We start from the raw sequence: 27,583 nt of genomic DNA, 5'->3' as shown, positions 1-27,583 counted from the left end.
GTGTTCCCCGTTTATAATCTCAGTGAAGACACATGAAGTCATTAAACGTTTTCTTTTTTCACAGCCTCTCTCAGACCCTGTCGAGTGGGTGTGGCTGTGCCTGCAGCAGTGTTACGCAGAGCCCTCTCTACGTCTGCTGTTACGTATGTGCACTGAATAAGCCATGTGCATGGGCGGACCCTACCATCTCCCTCACACCCACAGGGGTGGGTGGTCTTAATGCAGCATCCTTTAACACAGCCTCAGCTTTCTCATTCTGAATAATTGAATCAATTTGAGCCCTATGAAGCTTCACTCTATTGTGCTTGGACAAGGTCAGGGTGATCATTATTAGCTCTTGTGGCTTTTGGTTTAGATTTTTCTTCCTCCTCACCCCTCCTCCTCTTCCTCCCCTCTTTCCTTACCCGGTAGTCCAACGTGGCCAGGTGCACGGAGGCAGGCATGACGACAGATGGCCCGTACAGTCTGAGGGATTATACATTAACACTGAGGAGCTCAGACTGTCTTGCACACACAAACACAGGTGTATACACACACTCAGTGAGGCTGGTGGATACGGTTTCTCCCATCACTCCCCCCCAGCAGAATGATGCTGAAGACACAACGGGTGTGCCTCAGCGCTAAAGAGACTCAGTAGAGTCAGAAGAACGAGGGATTTAACAGACTGAACGGAGAGACAGGGCATTTTTCTTCGGCCACCATGGAGGTGTGGAGCTCCTCTGCCTCCGAGGAGGAAGAGGAAGAGAAGACCACTCCGAGTCTTGTGGAAGAAGTCGTGGAGGGAGAAGAGAAGTGCCAAAACAGCAATAACAATAACAATAATAACAACAACAAAGGCAACCTTTGCCACGAGGTGACGCAAGGTGAGATAAGAAAGAGCATGATGACAAGGGTGCAAGGGTCTGATCAGTGATCTGCAGAGCGGACGTTTTGCAGAAAGAGTGACGAAAGAACCGGAGAAAATGCATGAATCCGACGGTGTCATCTTGTGATTACCTTTCACTGCATGGCAAAGATTACCATTTGGTTGTTTTTGTCAGTGTCGTGGTTTCTGTTATCTAAGTGTTTAAATACTTTATGGTGTACAGTGTGTACTGCAGGCTGCAGTGATCTCACTGAAGGTGCATCACGCAAACGATGAAACCATTCATCAAATTGAACGTCTTCGCAGCTTTCGTCAGGATAAGGATAAGGATAACCTTTTTTGATCCCCCAATGGGGGAAAATTGGGCGCAAAACAGGGAATATAAACAGCATCAATAGCAAAAAGAAAACAAGAACAGCTATGAGCAAGTTTACATTAATTAAATAAAAGAGTTTAAAAAAAATACAATAGACATGAGACATCTTAAGTTAAAGATAAATGTGCTCTGAGATTTGTACAGATTCACGAATATGTTCAGCCTGAATGTTTCCTCTTAGTCTGGTGAAGGTCACAAACGCACTATAAGTGTGTGTGTGTGTGTGTGTGTGTGTGTGTGTGTGTGTGTGTGTGTGTGTGTGTGTGTGTGTGTGTGTGTGTGTGTGTGTGTGTGTGTGTGTGTGTGTGTGTGTGTGTGTGTGTGTGTGTGTGTGTGTGTGTGTGTGTGTGTGTGTGTGTGTGTGTGTGTGTGTGTGTGTGTGTGTGTGTGTGTGTGTGTGTGCTGCACCAGCATATTGAAGCTTTGTGTACATGTAAGCAGTTGTCGAAGGCGGTTTTGGGAAATATCTCATAAACTGTTATTAGACGCAGGTGAGGTTAGATGTTGAAGAAACTGAATGTTGTAGCTTCCCCGTGAAGAGTCTTGACTGTCTTCCACCCTGAAAAGGATTTGACTTTCATAGAAGAATAGAGCTTTTGTAATTGGAGAGAATCGAATTAGTCCAATGAGATTGGAACAATGACCTCCTAACAATTGATTGCTGTTAAGTCTTCTCAAACCTTCAACAATATGGTCCGAGGTTCAGGAGGACAACGTCTGCAGGTGCAGTGACTGTGCTGCTGCCCTACTTTCAGTCCACTGTTGTCTGCTGTTCTTGCTCAGCCCGTATGACATTATCATACTTAGATGCACTTCTACGTTAAAAGGTACATCACTTATAAATGACCATTTGAGGAGGGTCGAGCTGGCGTGTAGTGATCCAGATTTTGTGTTGTAAAAATGTTATTTGTCACAGTTTTTAAAGTTGATGTGTGACATGTTTGACATCATGATCAACCTGATCTCCGTTAACAGAGCTGTTAATGTGGGCAGGGATTCTCCCCACTGCCTCCTCTGTGAGGAGCGTTCTTTGTCTGCACAGACGTGGCAGGGAACTGCACGAATACTGCGACACGGGCACCTCTCCAAAAAAAACCCAGAACACTCTGGACACTCGAGCCTCTCTGCAATCAGTTAAATGAATCCTCCGTTTTTTTGTGCTCATGTCGATATTTAGCCGATTTTCTTGTCAAATTGTCATGCTTGTATTGCACGGACATCTTTATTGCTAATATGACATAACGTACATCAAACATAAAGGTGGACCTACGTCAGCAAGGTCATAGGTGCAGCATTAGGCTAGCAGTTGAGTGTAACCGGTGGGATTAAGCTCAGCAAAAAACCCTAAAACCTGGAGCTGGCAGCACAGCGTCTCCTCCTCTGATCTGTTGTACGTCGCGGCTGGCAGGTCAGGAGGAAATGGATCAGAGTACTTCGTCAGGGGGACACTGTATCGATGCACAATTAATCGTCTCTGCGATGCGAACATGGACGATTTTGGATCGCTGCAGTGACGGAACATAATCAATTATTTTGACTTTTGCACATTTTTACAATTATTTTACAATAAAGACATTTATGTTAACGTTGAATTCCAAAGCACTAAATAATAAAAAGGAAGATCATATTTATCTGACTGATGGTTGTCATGATTGATGACAATCAAGATGGATGACGCAGCCATCATAATATCGAATTGACACCAAACACATCTGACGCTTCATGAAAGATAACTGTGTGTGTGTGTGTGTGTGTGTGTGTGTGTGTGTGTGTGTGTGTGTGTGTGTGTGTGTGTGTGTGTGTGTGTGTGTGTGTGTGTGTGTGTGTGTGTGTGTGTGTGTGTGTGTGTGTGTGTGTGTGTGTGTGTGTGTGTGTGTGTGTGTGTGTGTGTGTGTGTGTGTGTGTGTGTGTGTGTGTGTGTGTGTGTGGTCCTGCGGCTCACTTTGTTTTAATAGAGATCCACAATCCACTTACAGGCTTTAAGGACGATGAACTACTATCTCATTAACCTTTGTTAATTTATCACTAGACCTTTATTTCCTTAAACCATTAACCATTCACTGCTCAAGAAGAAGAATTCCACACACATCGTTATAATCATTATTATTAAGGGGATTGTTTGGTGCTCATGAAGTCAGTGTTAACATCCAGAGTGAAAGAGGATCTGTTATCAGGATCAGACATTGTGACCCTGTTTTGGATCAGAATATCTAATTTTCCTCAAGACACTGTTTAATAATAATAATAATAGTAATAGTGTAATTAAAATAAAAAAATGTTTAGCCAAGCTTCAAAGTTCAATCTTGGTCCTGAAATACTAAAATAATTTGTCATGAAAGCTTGTTTGGTAGCTTCTTTAACACATTACAGATATTTGTCAGCACATGGCGTTTGTGGAATCGGAGTTGTTAAACAGATATTTATTCTATGCAAAGAAAGCGAGACGGTGCCACAATCAACAGTTATTAAAATATTGCATTCATGACTCTCAGTCAGGAAGATTTTTAGCCACTGGTGAAATATCATCCTGTGTTTTGGGATTCTCTGGAATAGTTTGTTTTTCTTGCTGCCATGTTTGAGAGAAACAGAAGATCCTGTCAGCAGACGTTTGTCTTTGACTCACTCGGACACGTTCTTGTAAGGTTTTAACCTTGTGGGGTTTTGTTAAAGGGATTGTAACGCTTTCACTATCATTCCTCTTCATCCTTATCAGCTAAATTGATTAGAAACCTAAACTTTAAAGTTTCACATCACGTGGCTTTCAACAAGATTTACGTCGTGTATTTTCATAGTCGGCGGCTGCACACTTTATCTGCAATAGAGCCGGGCAACAGACCAAGGTGAGATTGTTTCCATTAGATTGATTAAACACTGAGACATCTATCCAACCTCACTGTTTGCAGGCCAAATTCAAGGAACCTGATCTGATTACTTTGCTGTATGGCAACCTCCCATCTCTTTAGGCCAGTACAGCTTTCTGCCTAAGACGACATGAATCATTGTTTGTAGTGTCATTAAGATTGACTGGTTGCTAATTCATGATCATTTTAGTTCATCAGCAAACAGAGACAAACTAGCTGTAGAATTATTTCTACTCTGCTTCAGATTCCTTAAACCTGCCCTCTCTGCTAGATGGTGACAACCGCTAAAACTATTATGCAGCGATTATATATTGTGTTGCTTTTTGGAAAACATGCATTTTTAAAGTTTCCTCGACCCCCTCTCAACTGAACAATGACAACTTCCACTTCCATGTGTTTGAAGTGGACGCAAACAAACGGATTTGGACCAAGTTGCAGGTCAATAGTCAGTCAGTGTGTTCCCGTCCATGTTGTCCATGTTCTGCCTGTATGGACATGAACAGATAAGCCCTGGCTGTGTCACAGGTTGAGCTATATTGGTAACCAGGTCTTTATTGGCGTCTTATCGGGGCTAGAAAGGATCAGGCTAAGAGGATCAGTGTGGGGCAGTGAGCACATGGAGATGTTGTGGTCTGCATCATCGGAGTGTTTAAAAAGAAACAAAACATACTCGAGGCATTCATTCATTCATACAGACAGCTCTGATTCTTTTTGTTTCAAGTGTTTAATAATTGTGTGATTTTTCTTTTATTGTTTACATCAATAAGCCCCCGCCCCAGAAAAAAAAATAAAAATAATAATCAATAAATAGTTTAATAGTTTTCTTTGATGCAATGGACGGCTATGGCTGAGTTGGTAGAGTCTCTGGACTGAGGTTTGATCTCCAGCTCCTGCAGTTTCATGTGTCTGGGCAAATCACTTCCCCCTACGTTTCTCACATTCTCACATTGACATTGCGATAGTGTAAGTGTGTTATCATGATCAGAGTTAACATCTCATTTTATGTCAACAAGACATTTTAACCTGGCGAAACCCAATGTTTAGATCTGTTGTGGTATTTATGCCATTTATTTTTGTCCCTACTGATGGAGAAAATGAATAAACAGGTGGATGAACAGGGTCTATTTGGGTCTTTTTTTTTCTTCTAACTTTCCCCTATTGAGATTCTTTTCCCATACTTAGGACATATTGAAGATACAAAATCAGTTGAGTTTGCTTCTGTTGCACTTTGTTCAATGTTGACCCCTATTTTGGCTTGAAACGACTGGACTTAGAGCAGACAAAGCCTGTAGCTCCCATGAGCTCTTTTTGCTCCCCCACAGCTGGAGTTCAAACCCCATGTTGGGAACCAAGGACGTACATGATTCAGTACACTATGAATAATTAGTATTTATTTTGAAATACTTCGTGAGAAAATAATGGGCTTCGTTCCGCAGCTAATTAAAAAATCAAAATAGGGGAGTTCAGTCAAAATCAAACAAGTGTACCCATTGGGTCGTCTCTATTAACTATTTTTCATTATTAAAACTCTCAGCAGAGCTGCATCGTGTCAGTGTCCTCGTGTGTTTCCTGCTCCATTCATTGAATCCCTCTCTCTCTCCTCCCTCAGTGCTGTGCTCAGACAGGGTGGGCCAGGTCACCAAGACGTATCATGACATCAAGGCAGTCACCCACCTACTGGAGGAGGTAAGAGGGAGACAAAGCAGATCAGTGGGATTATAGAAGATTATAGTCATCTGCCTCACTGACCACCATGTTTGTTGACCTTTTCTGCACTTTTGTTTCTGTCTGTGCCGTCACATGAAAGCTAATTCGATGTGGTTAAAACTAAACTACAACTCTATGTATTTTCACATGGGCAGTCATTGTTCATAAAATCAGTGATGTGGGCATATATGCATAAATATTCTGCCTTGTTGAGTCAAATAAATGACTCACTTGTGTATCACTCTGCAGAAAGAGCGTGATCTGGAGTTAGCAGCGCGGATCGGCCAGTCCCTCCTGAAACAGAACCAAGAACTGACCTCACGTAACGAAATGCTGGACGAGCAGCTTGAAATTACAAAAGAAGAGGTATGAGCGAATATGTTGACCCACACTTGTGTAATTAAATAAACAATGAATGTTATCGTTGTGACCATGGTCTCATGGTGGCTGCTCTTACAGGCTGCACTGATCTTAGATTTCTGTGTTTTCTAGATTGCTCAACTTCGTCATGAACTCACGATGAGAGACGACCTTCTTCAGTTCTACGCCAGCACCGAGGAGATGGAGAATGCCGAAGCACACTCACTGTGAGTTCACACACACACACACACACACACACACACACACACACACACACACACACACACACACACACACACACACACACACACACACACACACACACACACACACACACACGTTTTCAAAGATATAGAGCAACCAGAGCAAGTCACCGAACTCCCACCAGCTCAGCAGCGCCCCCTGTTGAGCAGTTCCCTACTCTGTCGTCTCTGCATTAATGCATGTCCACAGGTCCTGTTTGTGTATTTCACACTCATGTGTGTAAGCAGATTGTGTCTCAAAAAAGAGACCCTACCTCTGGAATTAAAACTAGAAATGTTAAAAAAATCTTGTCAATGTTACAGAGATACAAATGAAAGAATGTCCTAATATCTTCTTCATCACAGTGATTCAGAGTGTAAACATATGTCAGGATATCTTCACTGATCGTGCACTAAGCTCTTTCATCATAGTACTATATTCTTACTCTCTCTTCACTGTTAGATGAACTCTAGTATCTGTTCTTCTCAGTTTAACATCTGATACATCACTTACTTACCCGGCGTCCATATCCAGTGGCTCAGTCTGTAAGGACTTGTGTTGGGAACTGGAGGGTCGACGGTTTAAATCCCCGTGTGGAGCACGTCTGGGAACTGGTGTAGTAGCTGGAGCAGTGCCAGATCACTGCCTGAGCACTGCCAAGCTGCCCTTGAGCACATACATGTGGAGAGAAGTGAACCCTGCCAGGGTGCAGCTCAAATCTACAGTCTGATGCAAAACAAGGGCAAACTGCACAGAGCAGAACAACGGGCCTGCTTGTGCTTGAAATCGTAATAATGAGCTTTGTAAACTTGACCTTGAGACGGAGTAGATAGTGCTCACACTTGATGTGCAGCTATGAGCACATCCATTTTTAGTGAATTACTCCCTCCGTTTTTTTTTGTCTAAATGTGAAAAAGTGTCTCATGCAGACATTCTTTTTTCCTTTTTGTCTAGGATGAGAAGGAATAGTTCCTGCTCTTCTCTCAGCAACTTCGTCCACTACGACTTCCTTCAGCAGAAACTGAAGGATTTAGAGGATGAAAACCGCAAACTGCGAGTAGAGGTAAGAGAGAGAGGAAACTCACTGACTATAATCAAAACATCAGGATGCAACATTTCTTGATGAACGTAGCACTTCATGTGATGCAGAGAAGGGTCGCATGACTACCACTGGGTGTTTATCCCAGCTATGACTGAGCTGCTGACATTTTCTGTGCAGGCCAACGAGCTCACGACAGAAACGACAAACTACGAGGAGCAAGAGCAGGAGCTGATGATGGTGTGTGTGGATGAGCTCAGTAAGTGCCACACTCTTGTTTCTGACGTATCAACAGAATCCTCTGTGGGTCAGTGGATGGTGTATTTATGGGTCTTGTGTGTTTCAGCGTCTGTCAATAAGCAGGTGGTCGACCTGTCTGACGAGCTGGCACGGAAAGTAGAGGACTCTCTCCGACAACAGGAAGAGATCAGCTCACTGCTGGCTCAGATTGTTGACCTGCAGGCTCGATGCAAAGGGGTGAGAGACCAACACTGACACACCGTCTGTTTCTTTTTAAAGAGGAGCTCAAATAAAAAAAGTTAGTGATGAGTTAAGAGCATGTAAAGTTAGTGATGTAGTGAAGAATCATGAGTGCTGTAAGACAGACAAGACCGCGACATTGAGGGATCGAGATCAAGTCAAGACTAAAACCAAGGCAGGGCGAGACTGAGGCAAGACCAACTCTATAAATATAAATGAAAAACCATCATGTTGTGTACAGGGGGCGTGTCACTCACTTAGACCGGGAAGGGAAGGTTGCAGCCGTAACCAGGGGATTCAACTCACACTACAAGTGAATTCAAGTTATTTGTTCTTTCAGAAATGGACTCGTTCCTTCTGATCACAGTGATGACTTAACCTTTGAGTGGTGGTCTTGACCGGATGTTAAACCCAGAGTCCGCCCAGTCCGAGAGTAAAAATGCCTTTGATTCCCCCAACACTACTCAGGATCTCTACAAGTGAACGTCTATTCTCTCTCTCTCTCTCTCTCTCTCTCCCTCCAGCTCACAAACGAGAACGAAGAGCTCAACCAGAACCTGAGTGCCTCCCGTGAAAGTCAACAAAAACTGAAATCAGAGGTGAGACGCTTAAAACGACTTTAAACTCAGAGTTAAAAAGAGATTCTCTCGTGTTTGTTTACCTAAAACATTTATACAGTGTTCAAACTTTAAATCATTTGTGACATGGTTACCCTAACCCCACAGACATGTTTGTGTTTATCTCTGCAGAAGAAGGCCTTACCTTTTTATAATAACCGACATATTTGTATTTTCAACATCAGTTACACATTCGTATCCACTTATTTATTTCTTCCTCACGTCTTCTTCTCTACCAGTGTTCCTGACCCACCTTTTAACAGTTAACCATCAACATAACCTTCCCTCGTCTCTATACCTTATTTCCCTACAATCTCTTCAGCAGAATTCACTTTGTGCTTTTTTTTTAGTTCCACATTCAAACTGTTCGACGGAAATGTCTCCCCCTTTCTGCAGCTCAAGGACCTGCAGGACAAGTACTCCGAGTGTGAGGACATGCTGCGTGAGGCCCGAGAGGACATTAAAAACTTGAGGAATAAAAGCCTGCCCAACAGCACGGTGCAGCGGTACACTGCGCTGGCCTCCGTCCTCCCAATGGACTCGCTGGCTGCAGAGATAGAGGGCACCTTCCGTAAAGGCCTGGACAACCCAGCTCCCTCCGAGTACAAGTGAGTCTCTGTTTTATTTGTTTGTTCTAATATGAGCAAGGATTTACACATAATCTTTTATCATTCTATTTTTAATTGAATTTGAATTTGATTAGGAGAAGTACTTTGTGTGAGCCATCCAGGATTTTTTTAATCCTCCAGGGTGTCATTAATCCAAAGATGTAAAATAATTTTATACTGAGAGAGAGAGAGAGAGAGCGAGAGAGAGAGAGAGAGAGAGAGAGCTGCCATCAAAAACTTAACCTGTTTTTGATGGCATTAATCCAAGCTCAATACAGCTGCTATTCCCTGTAAGTGGTGAAAGGACGCCTAACTTGGCTTTGGTTCATTTAAACCAAGAGATGGTTAAATATAAACAGCAGATCTTCACTGTCACTGTTCCACAATTTGTTACGATTATTGTTCTTGGGATTAAGGTTGATCAAAAAAAAGGAAGTTTAGTTGAAAGCAAACATTTTTTCATTTTAATGGATTAAAGGCAGAAAATAAAAGTGCTCATACATTGCATTAAAGGCAGGGTTGGTAATTTTCTCCAGATACACTTTTTAAGATTTTGGTTTAAAATTGTCTTTGGGTCCTGACAGAAAAGAATATAAATAATGAATAACAAAAAAAAAGAAACAGAAAACAATCTGTCATCTGTAGAAGTTGTAAACTCTTAAAAACTTTGGTTCAAGTTTTATGAAGCAATCAGGCCTCCCTGTCTCCCTGCCCGTCGTCTACCCCATGCATGCACGAGTCCACACTCAAAGCATGAACTGAGGTCCACATCTGGACCAGTGGCGTTAGTGCATGTAAGTGAGGGGCGTGGCTTTTGAGGGAGCACAGAGAGGAGGGGGTGAGTGAAAACAGAGAATGGAAAGGATGCTACTTTCAAAATCACGCCTGTTTTCAAAAATTCAAGTATGGTCAGATGAACTAGCAGCTCTGCAGGTTAGATGCTTCGGTTAGATGACTCAAGCCATGTGTCTCCCTGCAGGAACCATCCGTGGCGCGTGTTTGAAACCGTAAAGGTAGTGAACAAGGCCGTGAGGTTGCGGTCTCAGTGCCCCTCCCCCGGTCTGCCAGGCTCCAGCCCTTTATCCACCCGCTCCAGTTGTGCCAGCACCCCTCGAACCAGCTACTACGGTTCAGATAATATCAGCATAACTCTGGAGGACAAGCCCAGCTCCAACAGTACTCAGAAAGAAGACAACAGGTGAGTTTCAGTGTGTTTGGGTCGTTCAGTCATTTATTTAAAGAAACAAATATGGCTATCATGTTTTTACACGAGGTAGAGATGATTAACCTCTTCAAGTTTGAAGCATTAAAAAACCTGTTGCCTCTCTTCACCCCAGTGTTAGTGGGCCAAAGCGTCTGGGCCAGCCAGGTACACCTGGAGGCCACGACCTGGAGGCGGCCTTGCAAAACCTGTCAGCTCGCCAGCAGAACCACTCCTCAGAGCGGCCTTTCTTTGACGTGGAGCGGGAGCGTAAACTTCATGCCTTGGTGTCAAACTGCGAGGAGGGCGAATGCTCCAGCGGCTTCCTGACCCCAAACGACAGCCTGGTCTCCAGCCCAGCAGCATCAACGGGCACCAACTACTCCAACGGAAGCTCACGGCACTCCTGCGGCTCCTCAGGAGGATCCAGGTCCTACCTGCCTGATCGCCTGCAGATCGTCAAACCTCTGGAAGGTAAAAGCTTCAGCTTGATTCTGTGTTTCCTCTCTCTCTCTCTCTCTCTCTCTCTCTCTCTCTCTCTCTCTCTCTCTCTCTCTCTCTCTCTCTCTCTCTGTCTCTGTCTCTGTCTCTGTCTCTGTCTTAAGTCAGTGCCAAATCAAAACCTAACAAACAGGAAGGAATTTCCATGTAAAAATATCTACTTATATAATGTCAACTGGCTCTGACGTCTCAAACTGAAAATGTCTCTCTCTCTCTCTCTCTCTCTCTCTCTCTCTCTCTCTCTCTCTCTCTCTCTCTCTCTCTCTCTTTCTCTCTCTCTCTTTCTCTGTCTCTATCTCTGTCTTAAGTCAGTGCCAAATCAAAACCTAACAAACCGGAAGGAATTTCCATGTAAAAATATCTATTTATATAATGTCAACTGGCTCTGACGTCTCAAACTGAAACTGGCTCTGTCTTTCTCGTGGTCAGGCTCGGTGACTCTGCATCATTGGCAGCAGCTGGCCAAACCGAACCTTGGAGGCATCCTGCATCCTCGCCCCGGCGTCCTGACTAAAGACTTCAGGGAGCTGGAGGTGGACCTGCAGCACATCTACAGTCTGAACGACCTGGAGGAGGACGAGCCTGACCTGTCGCAGGTGTCTGGAGCTCACGGCATGGGTACGACACATGTTTATAATACACAGCAACAGCAGCTTTTATGACTCCTGCTCTGTAGTCCGTGTTTCCTGCTTCATCTCCTTCCTAGTTTTTGTAGTTTCTCATTCGCTGTAAGTTTCTTCATCTGTAGTTTATTGAGCCTTCTCTCCCTCCATGACCTCGCAGTCTCTCCATCCGGTCCAAACCTCCCTCAGACCTCTCCCACACATACCATTACCACCTGCCAAGTCCTCCAACCCTCCATCCTCATCCCCTCATTCTCCACTAGGTAAGATTATACACACTAACTTCTCTCTTTGTGGTTCTTTTGATTGAGCTTCCTGTGGTTGAGTTTTGTTTTTTTACTTCCTTGATGAAGTTTATTTTCTTCTAAGAAAAAAATAATTTTCATCTAGAACTGCTTTTTTTTTCTCACAACAGACAAAAATGACTATAAAACCTCTGAGCAAGAAACGCATGAAAAAAAGTATTCTGAGTTCAATAACCTACAAACTGTTGGATATTCCAGATTTCTTCAATCCTCTCGTTTTCTCTCAACATCTGCGTTTTACCTTCACAGTGACAGAAAACGCCTGTCCAGGCTTTTTCTCCAACTTTAAAAGGAGCCTTAGGGGCAAAGTAAGGCCTTATCATGAAAGCATGGTCTCAGGAAGAGCGGAGCACGGCTTCAGATTTGTTTAACTAACATCATAATTCCAAACCTGAACCTATTCTGCTTAAACTGCAGTCTTAGTTTCAGGTCAGAGACTGGGATGTTTAACGTTTGTAGTGAACTGAAATGTAAAACCATTTGCTTGTGACTAACACGTTACGCTATGCTGCGGTGCTGTCACAACCTTTCTGTTTTTCTAGGTTTTCACATCACATGAAGCTTTTTTTTTACCTTCTTTTTAGCACCATCTTACAAAGGCAAATGAATGAACTGACTGGAACGGCCTTTATCGTTTGTTTGTTTTTTTATTTGTGTTATAACCTTGCATGGTGTGCAACAGGACAAACATAGTTTGCTCATTTGCTGTGTGTGATTTCCGTTTTTGATTCTTGTTTTGTTTTCTGTTTGCAGCCTTCGCTCTTTCAGCATGCCACCTTGTCGGAACTGTGAGCTCGTGAGCACTTCATCGCCATCTTACCCGCACTTCGTCCCAGGAAGCCAGACCACCACAACAACCATGAGCACCACCACAAACGGCACCCCATCACCACTTGGACTTGTGCAGCTGCTGCGAGAGCACGGCATCACAGCTTCTCCTCAAGTCCATCACAACCTGCACCACAGCCACAGCACTAAACCTTCAGGCTCACCGCTAACAGACAAAGTTGGAGGCTCACGCTCATCGGACGGAGAGGGAAGAAGAAACACCTTCAGTTGGAACTTGGTGGCGAAGCTTCAGAGTCTTGGGTTGCACAGAGTGGCAGCTTTGGGGATGAAAGGACTTCAAGAAGCACAGAGAAAGACAGACGTCTGAAGGTTTGATGAAGGCAGTTCACAGGTGAACTCTCTCTCATTCAGTGACTTTGAATCATGATTTAGACGGAGCAGTCAGGGAGCTCACAGCTCTGCTGAGTGCAACAAAAGCCACATGAAGTCCTAGAGCCATCACTAAGGTTGTTTGTAGTGTACAGTAATGTTATTTTGTATATATGTGTGTGTGTACAGTTATGTGTGCATCTTCATCTCAGGACATCTCCTGATCACCTGATCAACTGTTTATTTGACCTTTATATGATATCTACCTGCTTTTTACACACAAAAAAACCATCATGAAGAAAATCATATTTTTATACTTTGTTTGGTGATTTTCCTTTTACACACTTTCCCTTAAAAAACCCTTACGACCTGTTTTTGTTTTGTTTTTCAGTTTCCAAAGAGGAACATTAGTTATGTGTGTATACAACAAAGCAGTCACTTAGAAAAAGAAAGACTTAATGCAGTAAGTTATTGTTATTTGAAACCGCGAATGAAACCAATGCTCTCACACTGAAGAACTTAAAATGCACTCAAGTACACACCTGTCTTCCTGCTTATAATTTATAAGCTGCTTCACCTAGAAAGGCATGTTGTAAAAAAACAAACTGTAAAGCTAAACACTTGAGAAGTTGATAAAAAGCAATGCAAAGACACTGACTCACGGAAACATGTTGATATCTTGTCACTGTTTGCTCTGCAGTTGAAACAGCTGCTTTCATCTGGCACATGCTGTCTTGGCTTCTTCAGCTCATTTTCACTTGGAAGCTGATTGAGTCTCTGAACCTATAGTGGACTTCATCCTGAGCCAGAACTCACCTTAAATAATCAGGTCTGCCACACCGCATCAAAGACTGTCGATGTTCATTTTTTTGTTTTTCAAGCGACATGTTTGTGAACTGTTCTGCTGAAAATCGTGCTTATGCTGTATTCAATATCAGGGATTTTGAAATCACTGGGCTATGAATGAACTTCGTGAATTCTCCATGACAATATTGAAATGACGAGTAGAAAAGTGTTCATTTTATATAAGCAGCATTATTCTTCTAAATCACTGTCAAACAATTCTCTGTAGCAAAAAGGCATAGGATACTGTAGATTAAAAAGGGAAGAAACCATGAACACAGGTTTTAATAGTCTGTGTTGTGACTTTAATCAACCAAACCACTCTGCACTGCTGTTTCTTCTGTTTGCATCAAAGCTGTACATATGTGTGTGTACAATTTTTACCACCTGTGGATAAACTTTGCATTTTCATCGAATTCTGTTTCACCTCCTTTTTTCCCCCCCTCATGACTTTATTAAGATAACACTTGTGATAAGTCTGCATAAAATGGTTTATTTAAAAAGTTGCAGGGAAAATAAACATTGACTTCATGTAAAATGTGGGGGTGGAAGCATGAAGTCCGAGCTCTCAGGTGGCCGCTGTGTCTCATTCTGCGTCCCGGCGTCCGAAGTCGACCCAGCCCTGGTAGTCCCGATCCAACATGCAGTCAGAGTTCATCATCTCTGTGAACAAACCATTCCTACATGAACCACACACAGCGTTCAGTAACAAACTCTGAGCATCTCTCTGTATCTCTGCCATCTATCTTCTCACGAACTCGAGCGGAACTAAAGCCATGACGCCCCAACCCACGACATACCTGAGATAGCTTGCATAACTTGTTTGGTCATAATCTCGCGTTCATCCTCAGACAGGTGTACCCGTCTCTTTGTCCGTGCAGAGTGAGAGTCGGGCGGCGGCTGCTGTCTTTCAGCCAGATCTCTCACTTTCCCCCTCTTGGCGAGAAGCTGCTGGAGTGCATCAGTGTCTTTTGCATATCCAGGTGAGGAGGCTGCACTAGATACAAGTGCAACCAACAATGCAAGCGCCAAGATAACTTTCCTTGACATGTCTGTGTACAAGAAGAACAAAATCAGACTTACATTCACTGAAACTGACAAAAGCAAGTAAAAAGGCTCCACTTACTGTACCTTTAATGATGAGATGCCTGCACAATGAGATGAAAGACCAGGTCTGCTTCTGCTGCTGTGTTGCAGATTGTGCACACATCGCCTCTTTTATACCAAAAGACCAGTGTAGGCTAGAAAAAAAAATCAAACACTGATAACTGTGTTCACTCATTGATTGGTGGTCGGATGCATGTGGAGGATGTGCGTCGTAGGAAACAACCCACCTCTACGTCCACCAACCCATTAACACTGATTTTCTCTTACCTGGAAAGGTGAATTTTGCACAGCAATAACAATAAAAAAGTCAGTGTGTTTACATAAGAAATCCAATAGATCTTTACCGGCTCTGATGTAAGTGACTGTGCCACTGCTTTGAAGACATTAACTGGCTTCTTTTAATCGGATCTCATCACGAAATATAATCACATACTAAATGTTGGCGGCAAAATCGTAGTTCTCTTTTCTTGAATAATGTCATTACGCTTATTTGCCGCACTTCTGACTTTTACCTTCATTTACACTGTGTAGAGCGAGTTGAGAATGTATACACCGATGACTGATAAGAGGTGATTATCACCATGTTGTGGTCCGGACTTTACAGGTGACGTTCACTCTAACCTTTTAGTAAAAACAATACAGCGAGTCGTTGACACAAGTGCTGTTTACTCACAGTAAAGATTTTTGGACTACTTAACTATTGTGTTTCTTGTTTCCACTGACAACATGCATCGAGTCTAAACAAAGAAAACACGAAAGCATGCTGACAATATATTTTTTTAGCAGGCATTGAAAGCATCATCTGTCAACTGGATTTACTCTCGATGACTGAGGGATTATGTGCTTCAATTTCATTTCAATTATTCAGCAGAAGTGACAGCAACACAAAAACGGAATAGAGAATGCATTATGCAAATACCCGACTGCAAAATTACAACAAAACAAATCCCACAGTACAAACTTAATCCAATGATAAAACCTGTAAGACCTCAGTCATCATGTTTTATTAACCTGAGATAGAAAGCTTTCCATGGACTGGTGCCACACACACACACACACACACACACACACACACACACACACACACACACACACACACACCCATGAGGGAAATCTGATAAACATTTCAGATACCACAGACTTCAGGTGGCATGTTTCTTTTTGACCTGTTGCCCAGGATACATTCCACTTTGTCTCCACCGAAGCGTGTACCGTACTGCAGCTGCTTTTTAATTTATTTTCATAGACGTTCACTTGTCTCCTCTCAGCTGTGTCTGTTTTGAAGCTGGAGGACCTGTAAAACTGGTGAAGATTTACAGACAAGCGTACTGTTTTTGTATTTTATAGTGTCAGTACAACAGCCTTTTTCAGCTGCTTATCTCACTGCTGATCTCTTAACTGGCATCGGTTTTGAGTTCTGTACACGCAAATAGCAGAAACATTTCTGTAAAAAAATAAATAAATAGGGGAGATGGAGGAGTTTTTGCACTCCCTGTGTACAGAAACTGTAGTCCTTGTCACAGCATCTGTAGGTTCAGGTCTGACCCTGGCTTTTTTCTGCACTCTCTCCTCATGGTGTTTCATGTCTGTCTTAAGCTGTCCTAATGAGGGTCAAAAAAACATCTTAAAAAAGGGAATACATCATATGTTATTAACCTGACTTGCTTGATACAACTTCTAACTATGGTATGAAAAAAATGTTCCTCTTAAAACAGAAACTGGCATGCAAAGTGTTATCTCTTTCCCCAATAGGTGTGGTCCATGAAATATTTAGAGGGTTTTTAGATTCTAGTGTCAATCACTGTAGATTTAATTTGACTGGAGGTTAAGCTTTAAAAAGAAAGGTGTGACTGTAATTGTTTCCACTCTCTGCTTCTCAGGAATTAATTGTTTAATACCAATTCAAAGCAAATGTTTTTTTAAAGAAAGAGAAGGTCTATTCAATGGTACTCATGGACTCTGTTTTTCCTTCATTGTAATGTGTTTATAGTCATCATAAAAACAATAATGTTACTTAAATATTTTGCTCCTCCCATAAAAACTCTAAAGCAAAGTCAGTACTACTCCACACTGTTGACTTGCAATGGACATACTTCCAAAAATATTATTTTGGCTAATTAGACAGCGTGCAAGAGTTTGCATGCAATTTTCTAATTACATACAAATTTGCTTCCTCTGAGTTTTGAAGCCCTACAGATCAGGCTGAGAAGATTTACATGTTGCCAAATGGTGTTACTTACAGGTAGGGGAGAGCGGGGTAATTCGTGTCAATTTTTACTTTAAGTGCCTTTCAAGCAAGGGGATTACAGTCATGTATGCAACTTAAATTTAGTTTATTTGTTTAGCACACATTCCAACAAAAAAAAAATCAAACTGGTGCAAGGAGGGAACGAAGCCCAACGGACTTGTACAGGAGATCCACCCTTTTCAATAATAAGTTTCAGAGCCCTTTTTTCTCTCTTTCATTCTTTTTATTTTCCTGTTCAGCCTTTTTTTTGTATCTTTTTTTTCTCTGTGAGCCACTCGCACAACCTCAGCCCTTTGGCACAAATTACCCCAACCTCACCATTTTAGAAAAATAAATCCCCTATCATGACCTGGCATTATGCTAACTCTATAGACTCAAGTGTGTAGCTTACTAAAACACTAAACCTGTTTAAAACAACTGTTTTCAACATTTTTTATAATTGTTAAAACATAACAATCAAAAATCCTTGATAGTAGAAATGTTACTTTGGAGAGCTTAAATGTGCTTATCTCTCAAACCATGTGGCTCCCTTCTTTGCAGGGACAGTGAAATGGATGCCTCTTCAAAAATAGGCAGTCACATGACCAATTTCTTTTATAGTTTTCTAGATAACAGGGGTGGAACTAATTGCCCCTAGGCACAAATAACCCCGCTCTCCCTATACGTATCATTAGTGGGGGGAGAAAAGAAAAGAAATGAATTTGCATGCGTGGGCCCACAAACTGCATGCCACCCCAAAATAGTCTGCACACGCCCCTGTTTACAAAGACTCTGCTTTAATCCATTATGAGCACAGAACTAAGCAACATTCAGCAAAGTTACAGTGGTATGGAAGAACTGCCTTTAAGAGCCAGAAACTTCGAGCCAGACCAGTCTGAAGTTGAACAGCCATCTGCTGAAAGTGTGCTGGGCTTGTGAGGTGATAGAGGGAGATGCAGAAAGAGGAGGACAGAGACACAAATGAATGAGAAATGTAGAGCTACAATGTCTGTAATGATGGTAACAGTATGTAACAATATGCCTGGTATGATAATAGACTTATTGTCTATTAGAAATGTGTAAAAAATATGGAGAACTATAATGTTGTTTATAGCTGCTGGAATTAAGCAGCTCTTAAATTCACATTTAGACATTTTACAATAATTACAACAGTAGTCATAATTTTTGCTCACATTAGCTAAAAGTGGTCATACCAAAAAGAGTGAATAACATAGACTTTTTGTTGTTCTTGTTTAAACTCTAAAAGGATGTTCTAAAGGAAATCTTTAGATGTTCTAAAGGAAATCTTTAGAACATATAATATAATATAATAATGAGTCCTATTTGTAAATACTGGAGGTGATCTTTAACCAGACAAATGTAGGGCATGTAAATGCTTAAAGACTTACATGACAAACAGAAATGAGCTTAGTCTATCAGTAAGCTTCCAAACTAGATATTCAACATTCAACCAGTTATTATGATGGTGTCACTAATGCGTCTGTACACACCTGTTAACCGCAGTTGAAAAAACAACAAAAAACCATTATCTGCATACCACACATTGTTGTGGCACAGGGCAGACACTCTCCTGTTGCAGACTGCTATAAAATGCTCACTTTCCTCCTGCAGACACCATCATCCACTCTCCAGCTCTCCTCATCACCATAGGTTCACCTCCAACTCTCACCATGTCTGTCTCTATTAGCCGCCAGAGCAGCTACAGCGCCCGCAGCATCTCCAGCACCAGCGCAACCAGCCGGAGCGGAGGGATGGTGCTGGTGGGAGCCGGACAGGCCCGCATCTCATCCGGTCTCTTTCAGAACCGCGCGCCCAGTGTGTACGGGGGCGCGGGGGGCTTCGGGACGCGCATCTCCCAGTCAGTCTTCTCCTCCGGGTCCATGGACTCGTTTGGAGAGACCTCGGTGATCAGCAACGAAAAGCATACCATGCAGAACCTCAACGACCGCCTGGCCTCCTACCTAGAGAAGGTAAGCCACGAGCAGATGATGATAGTTCTTGGCTATACTGACACTGCAGACTATTCTGTCACAAACAGAATGCATTAAATTATAATAATTTAAAAAAATGTTGTAACTGATCTCATTCAGTGAAATGTATTAATTCAAATGTTCATATTAAGCTCATACGAAAAAAAATTAATCAGAGTTAACCGAATTATGATTTCATTCCTTCAATCAAAACTTTAATTGCACTTTTTTCACGGAACCTGGACATTTGAGATTTATGGACTTGAGCGTGTACAGAAAAGCACTTTGACCGCTCAAAGTGCTTTTACACTGCATCTACACATTCATACTCATTCACACACTGATGGCAGAGGTTGATATGTAGTAAGGGCATTAGATGTAACTAGTTCCAACACATTCATTGCACATGCACATTATTGGTCTCCTGTCATTGCTCAGGTGCGCTCTCTTGAGGCAGCTAACAGGAAGCTGGAGCTGCAGATCAGAGAGTACTATGAGAAGAAAGCTCCTTCAGTTTCCAAAGACTTCACCGTCTTCTTCGCCACCATCAGTGATCTCCGGGCTCAGGTACTGCTTACATTTCACTCAACACTGGACATAAAAAGTCTCTATATCACAGTAAAGGATCAGCATTTCTATAGTGTGCAACCAAAGACTGATTACCAATACCCAACTGGATTGTGCACCCACACTTAAAATACATGTTTTAGTGTTTCACCCACATTAAATGTGACATGCTGACTCTCGTAGAGGTATGATTACTTGTTAGCAAACCTGTCATGTTTTGTTGTCTGCTGTCATCAAAAATGTCACAAATTAACTGATGGCTCCGCCTTATTATAAAGCAAAGCCAATGTATATGAATAAACAACGTTTTTTCTGTCTTTCTGTCGCTGCATGTGGTTTAGATCCTGAGGAGACTTTCAGAGAATCAGAGTGTCGTCCTGCAGATTGATAATGCTAGACTGGCAACAGATGACTTTAAAATAAAGTAGGTGTACATTCCTCTGATGCTTGACATGAACCCTCAGTAGCTCAGTCTGTAGGGACTTGGGTTAGGAACCGGAGGGTTGCCGGTTCAAGTCCCGGCACGGACTAAGTCCGGAAATTGATCTGGTAGCTGGAGAGGTGCTAGTCCATTTCCTGAGCACTGCCGAGGTGCCCCTGAGCAAGGCACCAAACCCCAAAAACTGCTCTGGAGCGCCCGCTGTGGGCAGCAACCTCACTCTGAGACCTCTCCGTTAATGCAGAGTGAAAACTGAATTTCCCCTCGTGGGATTAATAAAGTATATATATATATAAAAAAAAAAACCTCCAATAATTTCCTAAAGAAGTGCACACAATCTTTTAAAAGAAAACAACAGATTTTGGTTCATTTTATTTGACTTAAGAAACATTCCCAGCCATTAAAGCAGCTTTAAGTGGAAAGAAAAAGGCTTATTAGTTTGTTCCCTTTTAAAATTTTTCCATAAACACCTTATTTTCTTCTGTAGGTATGAAACAGAGGTGAATATGCGCAACCTTTTGGAGGCAGATGTTGCCCGTCTCCGAGGTGTCCGGGACAGCTTGACTCTGTCCATTAGTGACCTGGAGCTGCATGTTGAAGGTCTCAAAGAGGAGCTGGTTTTCATTAGGAGTAACCACAAGGAGGTAAGAACCATGAAGATCCAGTAGAAACTAGAAAAAAGGATTGTCTTGAGGATGCAGAGAAGAAACATTCTTATCTGTTTATAGATACTATGGCGCCATCTGCTGGTGATGGCAGGTATGACGTTCACTTGCTGAATAGCATAATTGAAATATTTCCCTTTACCGTGTTGCAGGAGATGAATCAGCAGAGGATCCAGCAGACTGGTGCAGTGAACGTAGAGGTGGACAGTGCAGTCTCTGTTGATCTGACGGAGGTCCTGGAGGAGGTAAGGGAGCAGTATGAAGCTCTCACGCTGAAGAACAATCTGGAGCTCGAGAAATGGTTCCAAGTGAAGGTGAGAGAGGAAAACAACGTGCCCAAAGGTTTAAAAACAAGAAGTAAAAAGTATGAAAGTTTTACTGATGTCAAATATCATGTTTTTTTCACATGTGAACAAAGATGGAAAGTCTCCAGAAGGAAATCCTTACAAGTACAAGTGAGGTGCAGACGCATAGCTCTGAGCTGTCAGATCTGAAGAAAACCTACCAGAGTTTGGAGATCAGTTGTCAGAGTGCCTACAAAGAGGTAGGACATGGACCAAGTGACATCCTGCAAAAAAAACAAAAACAATATCACTCCCTGCTCATGTGCACATTTAAACAGTCTGTTCTGTTCAGCTGTGCATTTACACTTAAACTTTAATACTCCTGTGAGAATTTTTGAGGGGCTATGAAACAGACCGAATACATACATATGCCTCTATATAACCAGAAAAAGAAATGGAGAACATCAGAATATTTAATATTGTCTTGCAGCAATCAAAACCATTTACAGCACCCAACCAACATTTCTGTTTTTTTTTCTCACACCAATATATGTTTACAATGAGTTACACATTTTATTGTGAAAATACAACAAGGAGGATTGTTTCCTTTAGAAGTACACTGATACAGTTCGCTTGCCCGCTTCCATTGCTGCAACACCTGCTGGTTTGCCGTTTGCCTGGTGACCAAAAAGGCCATGTGGGGGGAAGTTAAAACTGCCAACCTTCTCTGGTCAATGTTTTGAATATGGACTACAGTACCCATTTTAAACACTAGATGTCAGAGCTACACAATGATCTTTTACAGCAGAATTGAAAAAAATACTTATTAACTAAAGGTTGTTTTGAAATATGTTTATAAATTCCATAATTTTCCATCGGGCATAAGGAGAGGTAGTGTTGTGTGATCAAACTCACAGCTTTCCTTACGTCTCTCTCATGTGCTGCAGATTCAATGCCTGCAACAGAACCTGCAAGAAGCTCAAAGTCGATACAGCGTCCAGCTCAGCCAGCTGCAGATGAGCATCAACATGTTGGAGACGGAGCTGCAGCAACTCAGAATCTCTCTGGAGGAACAACGAGCCGAGTACAACATGCTGCTGGACATCAAGATGAGGCTGGAGATCGAGATCGCTGAGTACAGGAGGCTGCTGGAGGGAGAGCTGCACGAGAAGAAGCAGTATGAAGAAAAGAACATCTTAATCCTTTTTAGTGGATCTCAACAAAAACAGTAATAAAATATGACTTAACAATTTTGTTCCCTCTCCATAGGGTGGTGATCATCAGCAAAGTTGTGGAAAAAGTGGAAGGTAAGAATCTACTTTTAGACAGTCAGCTTTCTGATACTGTGACAAAAAAGATGGATAATCCTTCCACTTCAGTAACATCTTATATTGTTAAAAAAAAAAAATCAATTAAAACCTTTATTTTCCCGCTGAAACCAAACAATTCTTGATGTTCTGCATCAAGCATTCATCAGAGAGTCAAACAAATGAAAAAGAACACTAAGCCTTTTTGTTGTATACAAACAGTAGGAATTTTCCACCTGGAGCTAGAGGTTTGGTCTGAAGAGGATGTGTACACCTAAAAACATACATGACTGCTTGAATCCCTATTCAAACCTCAAACATGCACCCCTTTCTTTGATTCCGGGTAGAGCTCCGTTCTACCGTTTTGACATCTTTCGTTATGTTTGTTCTCCATCTCTGCAGAGCACAAACCCCACATCGAGAGAAGGGTGAAGACCATCGTGGAGGAGATAATTGATGGAAAGGTGGTGTCCTCCAGTGTTGACACCCAAGTAGAGGACATTCAGTAACACCACTGCTGCTACTTCATTTACATTCAATGTTAATTGGGCCTTAAATTTTCTCACACAACTCTTTTAATCCTGCCAAATGATTCCTTTTCTTGAGCAAGCTATTTACTTATTCTTTCGAGTTGGCTGCAAAATCAGAATATTTCCAGTTTCCTCAGGGTTTTTTCTTGTTCTTTTCTTCAACTTCCATTCATATCAGACATAGATATAGATATAGTTCATGAAGGTGATACATTTGTTTAAAGGATTCTTACTCTGTTTATCAAGAGTCCAAAATTTCATTAAAAACCAAAAAGCAAAAATGAGATGCCTGATTTTTCAAAACACATTTTATACTAATGAAAAAGGTGATTAGTTTAAAGTTAATAATTCATTGGCAACATAGATTTGACATCATTCCCCCCCCCCAAAATGAATGTTTTTATTGAAATGACTTACACAGGGGGTTAAAAATGGCAAAGTTTCGGTTCAATTTTAATTCTTTAAAAGAAGTCTCAAGAATTTTTTTTTCCTATAACCTGAAGGCTTGTGTCTCCTGTTAAAATGAAAATATACTCTAAAATAAAGACACATCTGAAATGTGCTGTCAGTAAATGCTTTGTAATATTTAAAATGTTATGTCCCAAATGACCACCAGGTGTCAGTGTTGTCCAATCTCTAAAAGTGAAATCCTGGCAAGACGTTTGTGCATTGGCGTTTGTGACATTTTTGGAAGACAAAATTGGAAGCAGAGCTGGAAAAAACAGCAAAAATAATGTTTTGCAAATGGCACAAAATCAAGGTCCCATATATAATGTAAACATTTTATCAAAAACGTATCATGCAGGATTGGAGGTCCATACATATTCGCAGAAGCGGCCACACTGGCCATCCGTGCCGTACTCAAGCACGCTTGTCTGCATCAGGACAAACGGTGCCTGAGCACGATTACGATTACCTCTTGGACATAATGTAAATTACAGCACATCCATATCTTTAAGTTATTATGAAACATGCTCAGTTTACAAACAGATGGACTTGGAAAAAGAAAAAAGGACGCACATCAGAGAACAATACAGAGAACATGATAGCTACTTTGAGAACTATTTTTAGTAATTTTAGTCAGATACAGCCATAAAACTGGATTTCTCCATATTGAAGGCTGGCACCGTTGTGTACCAGCGTGCTTGTGCTTGTGCTTGTGCTCAAAGTGTACCACTGAAGTGGGCAGTCAAAGAGCGTTCACACTGGCCAAACCATTCACAAAGTGGACTTTAGGGTTGAAGCGTGCTTGGGCATGGTACAGACTGCCAGTGTGACCGCACCCTTAGGTAGAGACTTTATTTGATGATGTCACCCCTGAATCCACGGCTTATTCATGAAGGTGGAGCTGTATCAAGAGCAGACTTGAACTCTAGAATTCTCCTAACATCAGTGATTCACCTGCCGCATTAATTAATGTGAGAGCCTCAATGACTCTTTTCCTTTCACTGCTTTAGTGCTGCATTGTATTGACAAGTTAGTAATCACCAGCTGTGGTATTAAGTGCAATTAAATGAATAACCCAATAACACAAAAACTTTCTGCTGAAGACTAACTATCAAGTTTAGGCAAAGAGGATATTACTCATTTTGCATTACTGTCTCGTCCTTACAAAAAACGACTCTTCTTGCCTCAACAAGACAAAACAATAAAAAAGCCTTTTTATGCACCTTTTCAACGTGCAGCTAGCAAAGGCAAGAGATAGTTTTAAGCTAAAATCCTAACGTTACAATCATCTTCTCACTGACGATAAGGTAAACACTTGTGTCAATAGAAAACAGGAGCTCCGAAATAATTCATCGTAAAATTAATATGATGAAATGCTTCCACCAAGCTGACCACAATTATCTCTGTTATCATCAAAACACAAGAATGTGAGTGCTTGTGTTTCTGTGCTCATGGGTTCTTCTTGGAGAGACAATGCAGCTGTCGATTTAATCTAGTTTACATCTGGTTAATAAAAAGCAAATTGTTCTCAGATCTGAGTTCAGTATTCTCAGCTCCAAAGGTCCTGCTCTTACAGTGCTCTCGCTGTAAAGGGTGTGGCCCAAACCTGCAGGGCATACCTACACAGCAAGATGCAACAGAAACCAGTCTAGGCGTGAAATGGTGTAAGAGAGGAACACAAAAGCAGAGGAGCATTGTAAAAACACCTGAGGAAGCAGTGAGTCATGCCCTCCCTCCCTCCCTACATTAGATAGAAAGAGAGATATTGTTTAAAGTTGGCTCATACTTGAGAGTTACACACCCAGGTAAAAACCCTTGAGGCTATTCTTCGTGCCACAGCACATTTTGTACATACTGTGCTGTTCTGGCTTTTATCACAAGCTGGGGTCATGTGTGTCATTTCATACTCACACTTGAATTGCTTCTATTGCATTCTGAGGAATCTTTCCCATTACCATGAAAAGTGGATGGGGTACGTGACACAGTAAAAAGAGTTATTAACATGGATTTTGGCAAAGGTCCTGCAAGTTCAACTGCAAGTTTCAATCCCACACATGAAGCGTACACTGCAAAGCAGACTGTCATCTATTAGATAGCCTGCAGGGATGACTCAGTGAGTCTACTTTAAGTTTATTTGTTACTTATTTTTTTAATCAAAAGCTGCAATTCCCTTCAGCTATTGGCAAGTACACAAATTCACAAATGTATCTCAATTAAACGGATGCATTTTTTCTTAACACATGAAACCACAGACACACCTTGCCACAGATCCACACATACCATCACCATGAATCATTCAGTTCACATAAACCACAGATATCCTTTTTAGTGCGGAAGGGTGTGCATATTGCAGAACATTTTATGAACAATAAGCTACTAATTTGGCTTTAAAACTAATTACATTTAATTGTGTAAATTGCTAACATCAAGGAAGTGCAATGACATGGAGATGGGACGTGTAGGAATGTGGGACAAGGTGCTGAAGCTCTATGTTTGGTCTCTTAAACTTCTGTTAAAAAATATCCAATTTAGGCAAGATCAATCTGAATAAGAATGTAGAACAATACTGATAGACACTATGTAGGTCGGGTATAATTAACATGCTTTACCTTGAAGTACAGAAAGAGTAGAAAATCCAGATCTAAAATCATATTCCCTTAAAACCATTTTTATTTTATTTTTGGAATTGGGTCATCCTGCTGTTAGTCTAAAGCCAATTCTATCACATATCAGATTGTATCAATAATTTTACATTAACAATGTGCTGAAAGTGTTATCTTGCACTACATTATCTTGCAGCACATTGAACACGTCTAATCACAGATTTAACACACTTTAAAACACGTTTTACTTTTATAAGCATTAACATTTGTTTAGATGTTAGAAGAGGTGCATTTTTTCCACATGCTGGCACTTTTAACATGTTCGACTGTGACAGTCTCATGATAGCATGCAACTAAAGCTAAAGTATGTTACTGTTCCATTAAGTAACATAAAGACAGGCTATAAGTTTGTGAGTCCCTAGTATACTTTTGCAGCAGCATTTTTAGCTAAATTCTTACATTAGAATGCGACTTATATAAGTTAAGAATAAAAATACTAATATGTTGATAGAAGACACTCACTGATCAAGCAGCAACTCTGGTGCAGAGAAATGTAGCCAATGTAGAAAGGAACTGCAGTTTTTTAGCTGTCCAATTGAGGTTGTCTACAAAACACCTGCAAAAATGTTCAGACTGTGAACGGTGTACCATGTTGGCCATTTAGATCAGTTAGTTTACATGATTAACATATGAACATACAGTACATGTTTGAGCAATCCATATTTTCAACCGTTGCATTTTTGTTTTAAAGATGACATATTATCGCCCTTTTCCACCTTTTCAAACCCTGTTGTTTAAATGATTCATCTGTGACCACGTATGAATAAGCTCTTTTATATCAGCTCTATTCTCTCAGAACGCTGCATTTTTGTGTGTGTCTCTTTAAATGTAATGAGCACCCCTGAGTCACTCCTCTGCAGCAACAATAAAAATGCTCTTGACTGGGGTGGAGTCGGTGGATGGAGAATTTCAAACTTGTAATGTCACAAGTTGAGAACATTTGAAACAAAGCAATTTTCTCTGTTTTCTCAGAGCACATACTGGATTTGGGTTCATTTTAAAATGTGTGGGTTCACTCAGGTTACCCAAATATATGTTGAACAAAACTGTAAAAGTTGAGTTTTCATAACATGTCCCCTCAAGAGTGTCAACATTTCTGTATTTCAGGACCTATTATGACAAATTGCCAAGCATATGTTTCTAGGAAAAAGGTTGCAGTCCAAAGCATTAAATATCCACATCTATGATCTATTAAAACAAGTGTTTGAGATTTTTGGAAAACATATTCTAACCTTATTTTGACCTGAGGTGACACTCCCCTGCTGCTTGTTCTTGGAGAGGTTTGATTGTGTGATTCTTGAGATGATGCCATCACTGCCTCAGGAAAAATGCCTCAGTCAGCCTTTCCATCATTTTTAAAAACTGCCAATTAATTTGTCTTTTTAAATATGTGGTTAGCTTTCATTTTGTTATTATAAAACATATCCAGTTATTGGTAATCTGCACTATATTTCACAAAAGTTCACAATTGGCACTTTTGTCAGCCTTCAAAATACAGATGAGATGTATTGAGCCTCGTGCTCATTAGCTCTATGAAACTTTTTTTTTTACTGTACCGTTTAAAATCTT

At 41.3% G+C, this 27,583-nt stretch overlaps 2 protein-coding genes across 4 annotated transcripts; both read left to right on the top strand.

Moving 5' to 3' along the window:
- The first annotated feature begins 407 nt into the window (after nt 1-407).
- On the top strand, nt 408-14,203 carry hap1 (huntingtin associated protein 1). Of its 3 annotated transcripts, none has more exons than XM_079337380.1 (14): nt 408-863; nt 5,712-5,788; nt 6,059-6,175; nt 6,302-6,396; nt 7,367-7,475; nt 7,632-7,710; nt 7,798-7,928; nt 8,456-8,530; nt 8,945-9,156; nt 10,136-10,354; nt 10,494-10,831; nt 11,288-11,476; nt 12,036-12,094; nt 12,540-12,725. In XM_079337380.1, exons 1-14 carry the CDS (start codon nt 701-703, stop codon nt 12,576-12,578), a joined length of 1,902 nt encoding a protein of 633 aa, XP_079193506.1. In that variant the 5' UTR covers nt 408-700; the 3' UTR covers nt 12,579-12,725. The 3 variants fall into 3 exon arrangements, with proteins under 3 accessions (XP_079193506.1, XP_079193507.1, XP_079193505.1); XM_079337379.1 differs by lacking the exon at nt 12,036-12,094 and adding an exon at nt 11,642-11,744 and having other exon boundaries at nt 410-863; nt 12,540-14,203; XM_079337381.1 differs by lacking the exon at nt 12,036-12,094 and having other exon boundaries at nt 409-863.
- Nucleotides 14,204-18,464: 4,261 nt separating this feature from the next.
- On the top strand, nt 18,465-23,448 carry LOC306820684 (keratin, type I cytoskeletal 19-like). The gene is made up of 9 exons (XM_079338607.1): nt 18,465-19,112; nt 19,551-19,679; nt 20,021-20,103; nt 20,606-20,762; nt 20,936-21,097; nt 21,202-21,327; nt 22,015-22,244; nt 22,337-22,374; nt 22,777-23,448. Exons 1-9 carry the CDS (start codon nt 18,813-18,815, stop codon nt 22,881-22,883), a joined length of 1,332 nt encoding a protein of 443 aa, XP_079194733.1. The 5' UTR covers nt 18,465-18,812; the 3' UTR covers nt 22,884-23,448.
- Nucleotides 23,449-27,583: the final 4,135 nt, after the last annotated feature.

This window comes from Symphodus melops (genome assembly GCF_947650265.1).
Source record: "Symphodus melops genome assembly, chromosome: 2".
NCBI classification, from domain to species: domain Eukaryota; kingdom Metazoa; phylum Chordata; class Actinopteri; order Labriformes; family Labridae; genus Symphodus; species Symphodus melops.
Note: the sequence above shows the minus strand (reverse complement) of the source record. Positions and strands in the feature narration are given on the sequence as shown.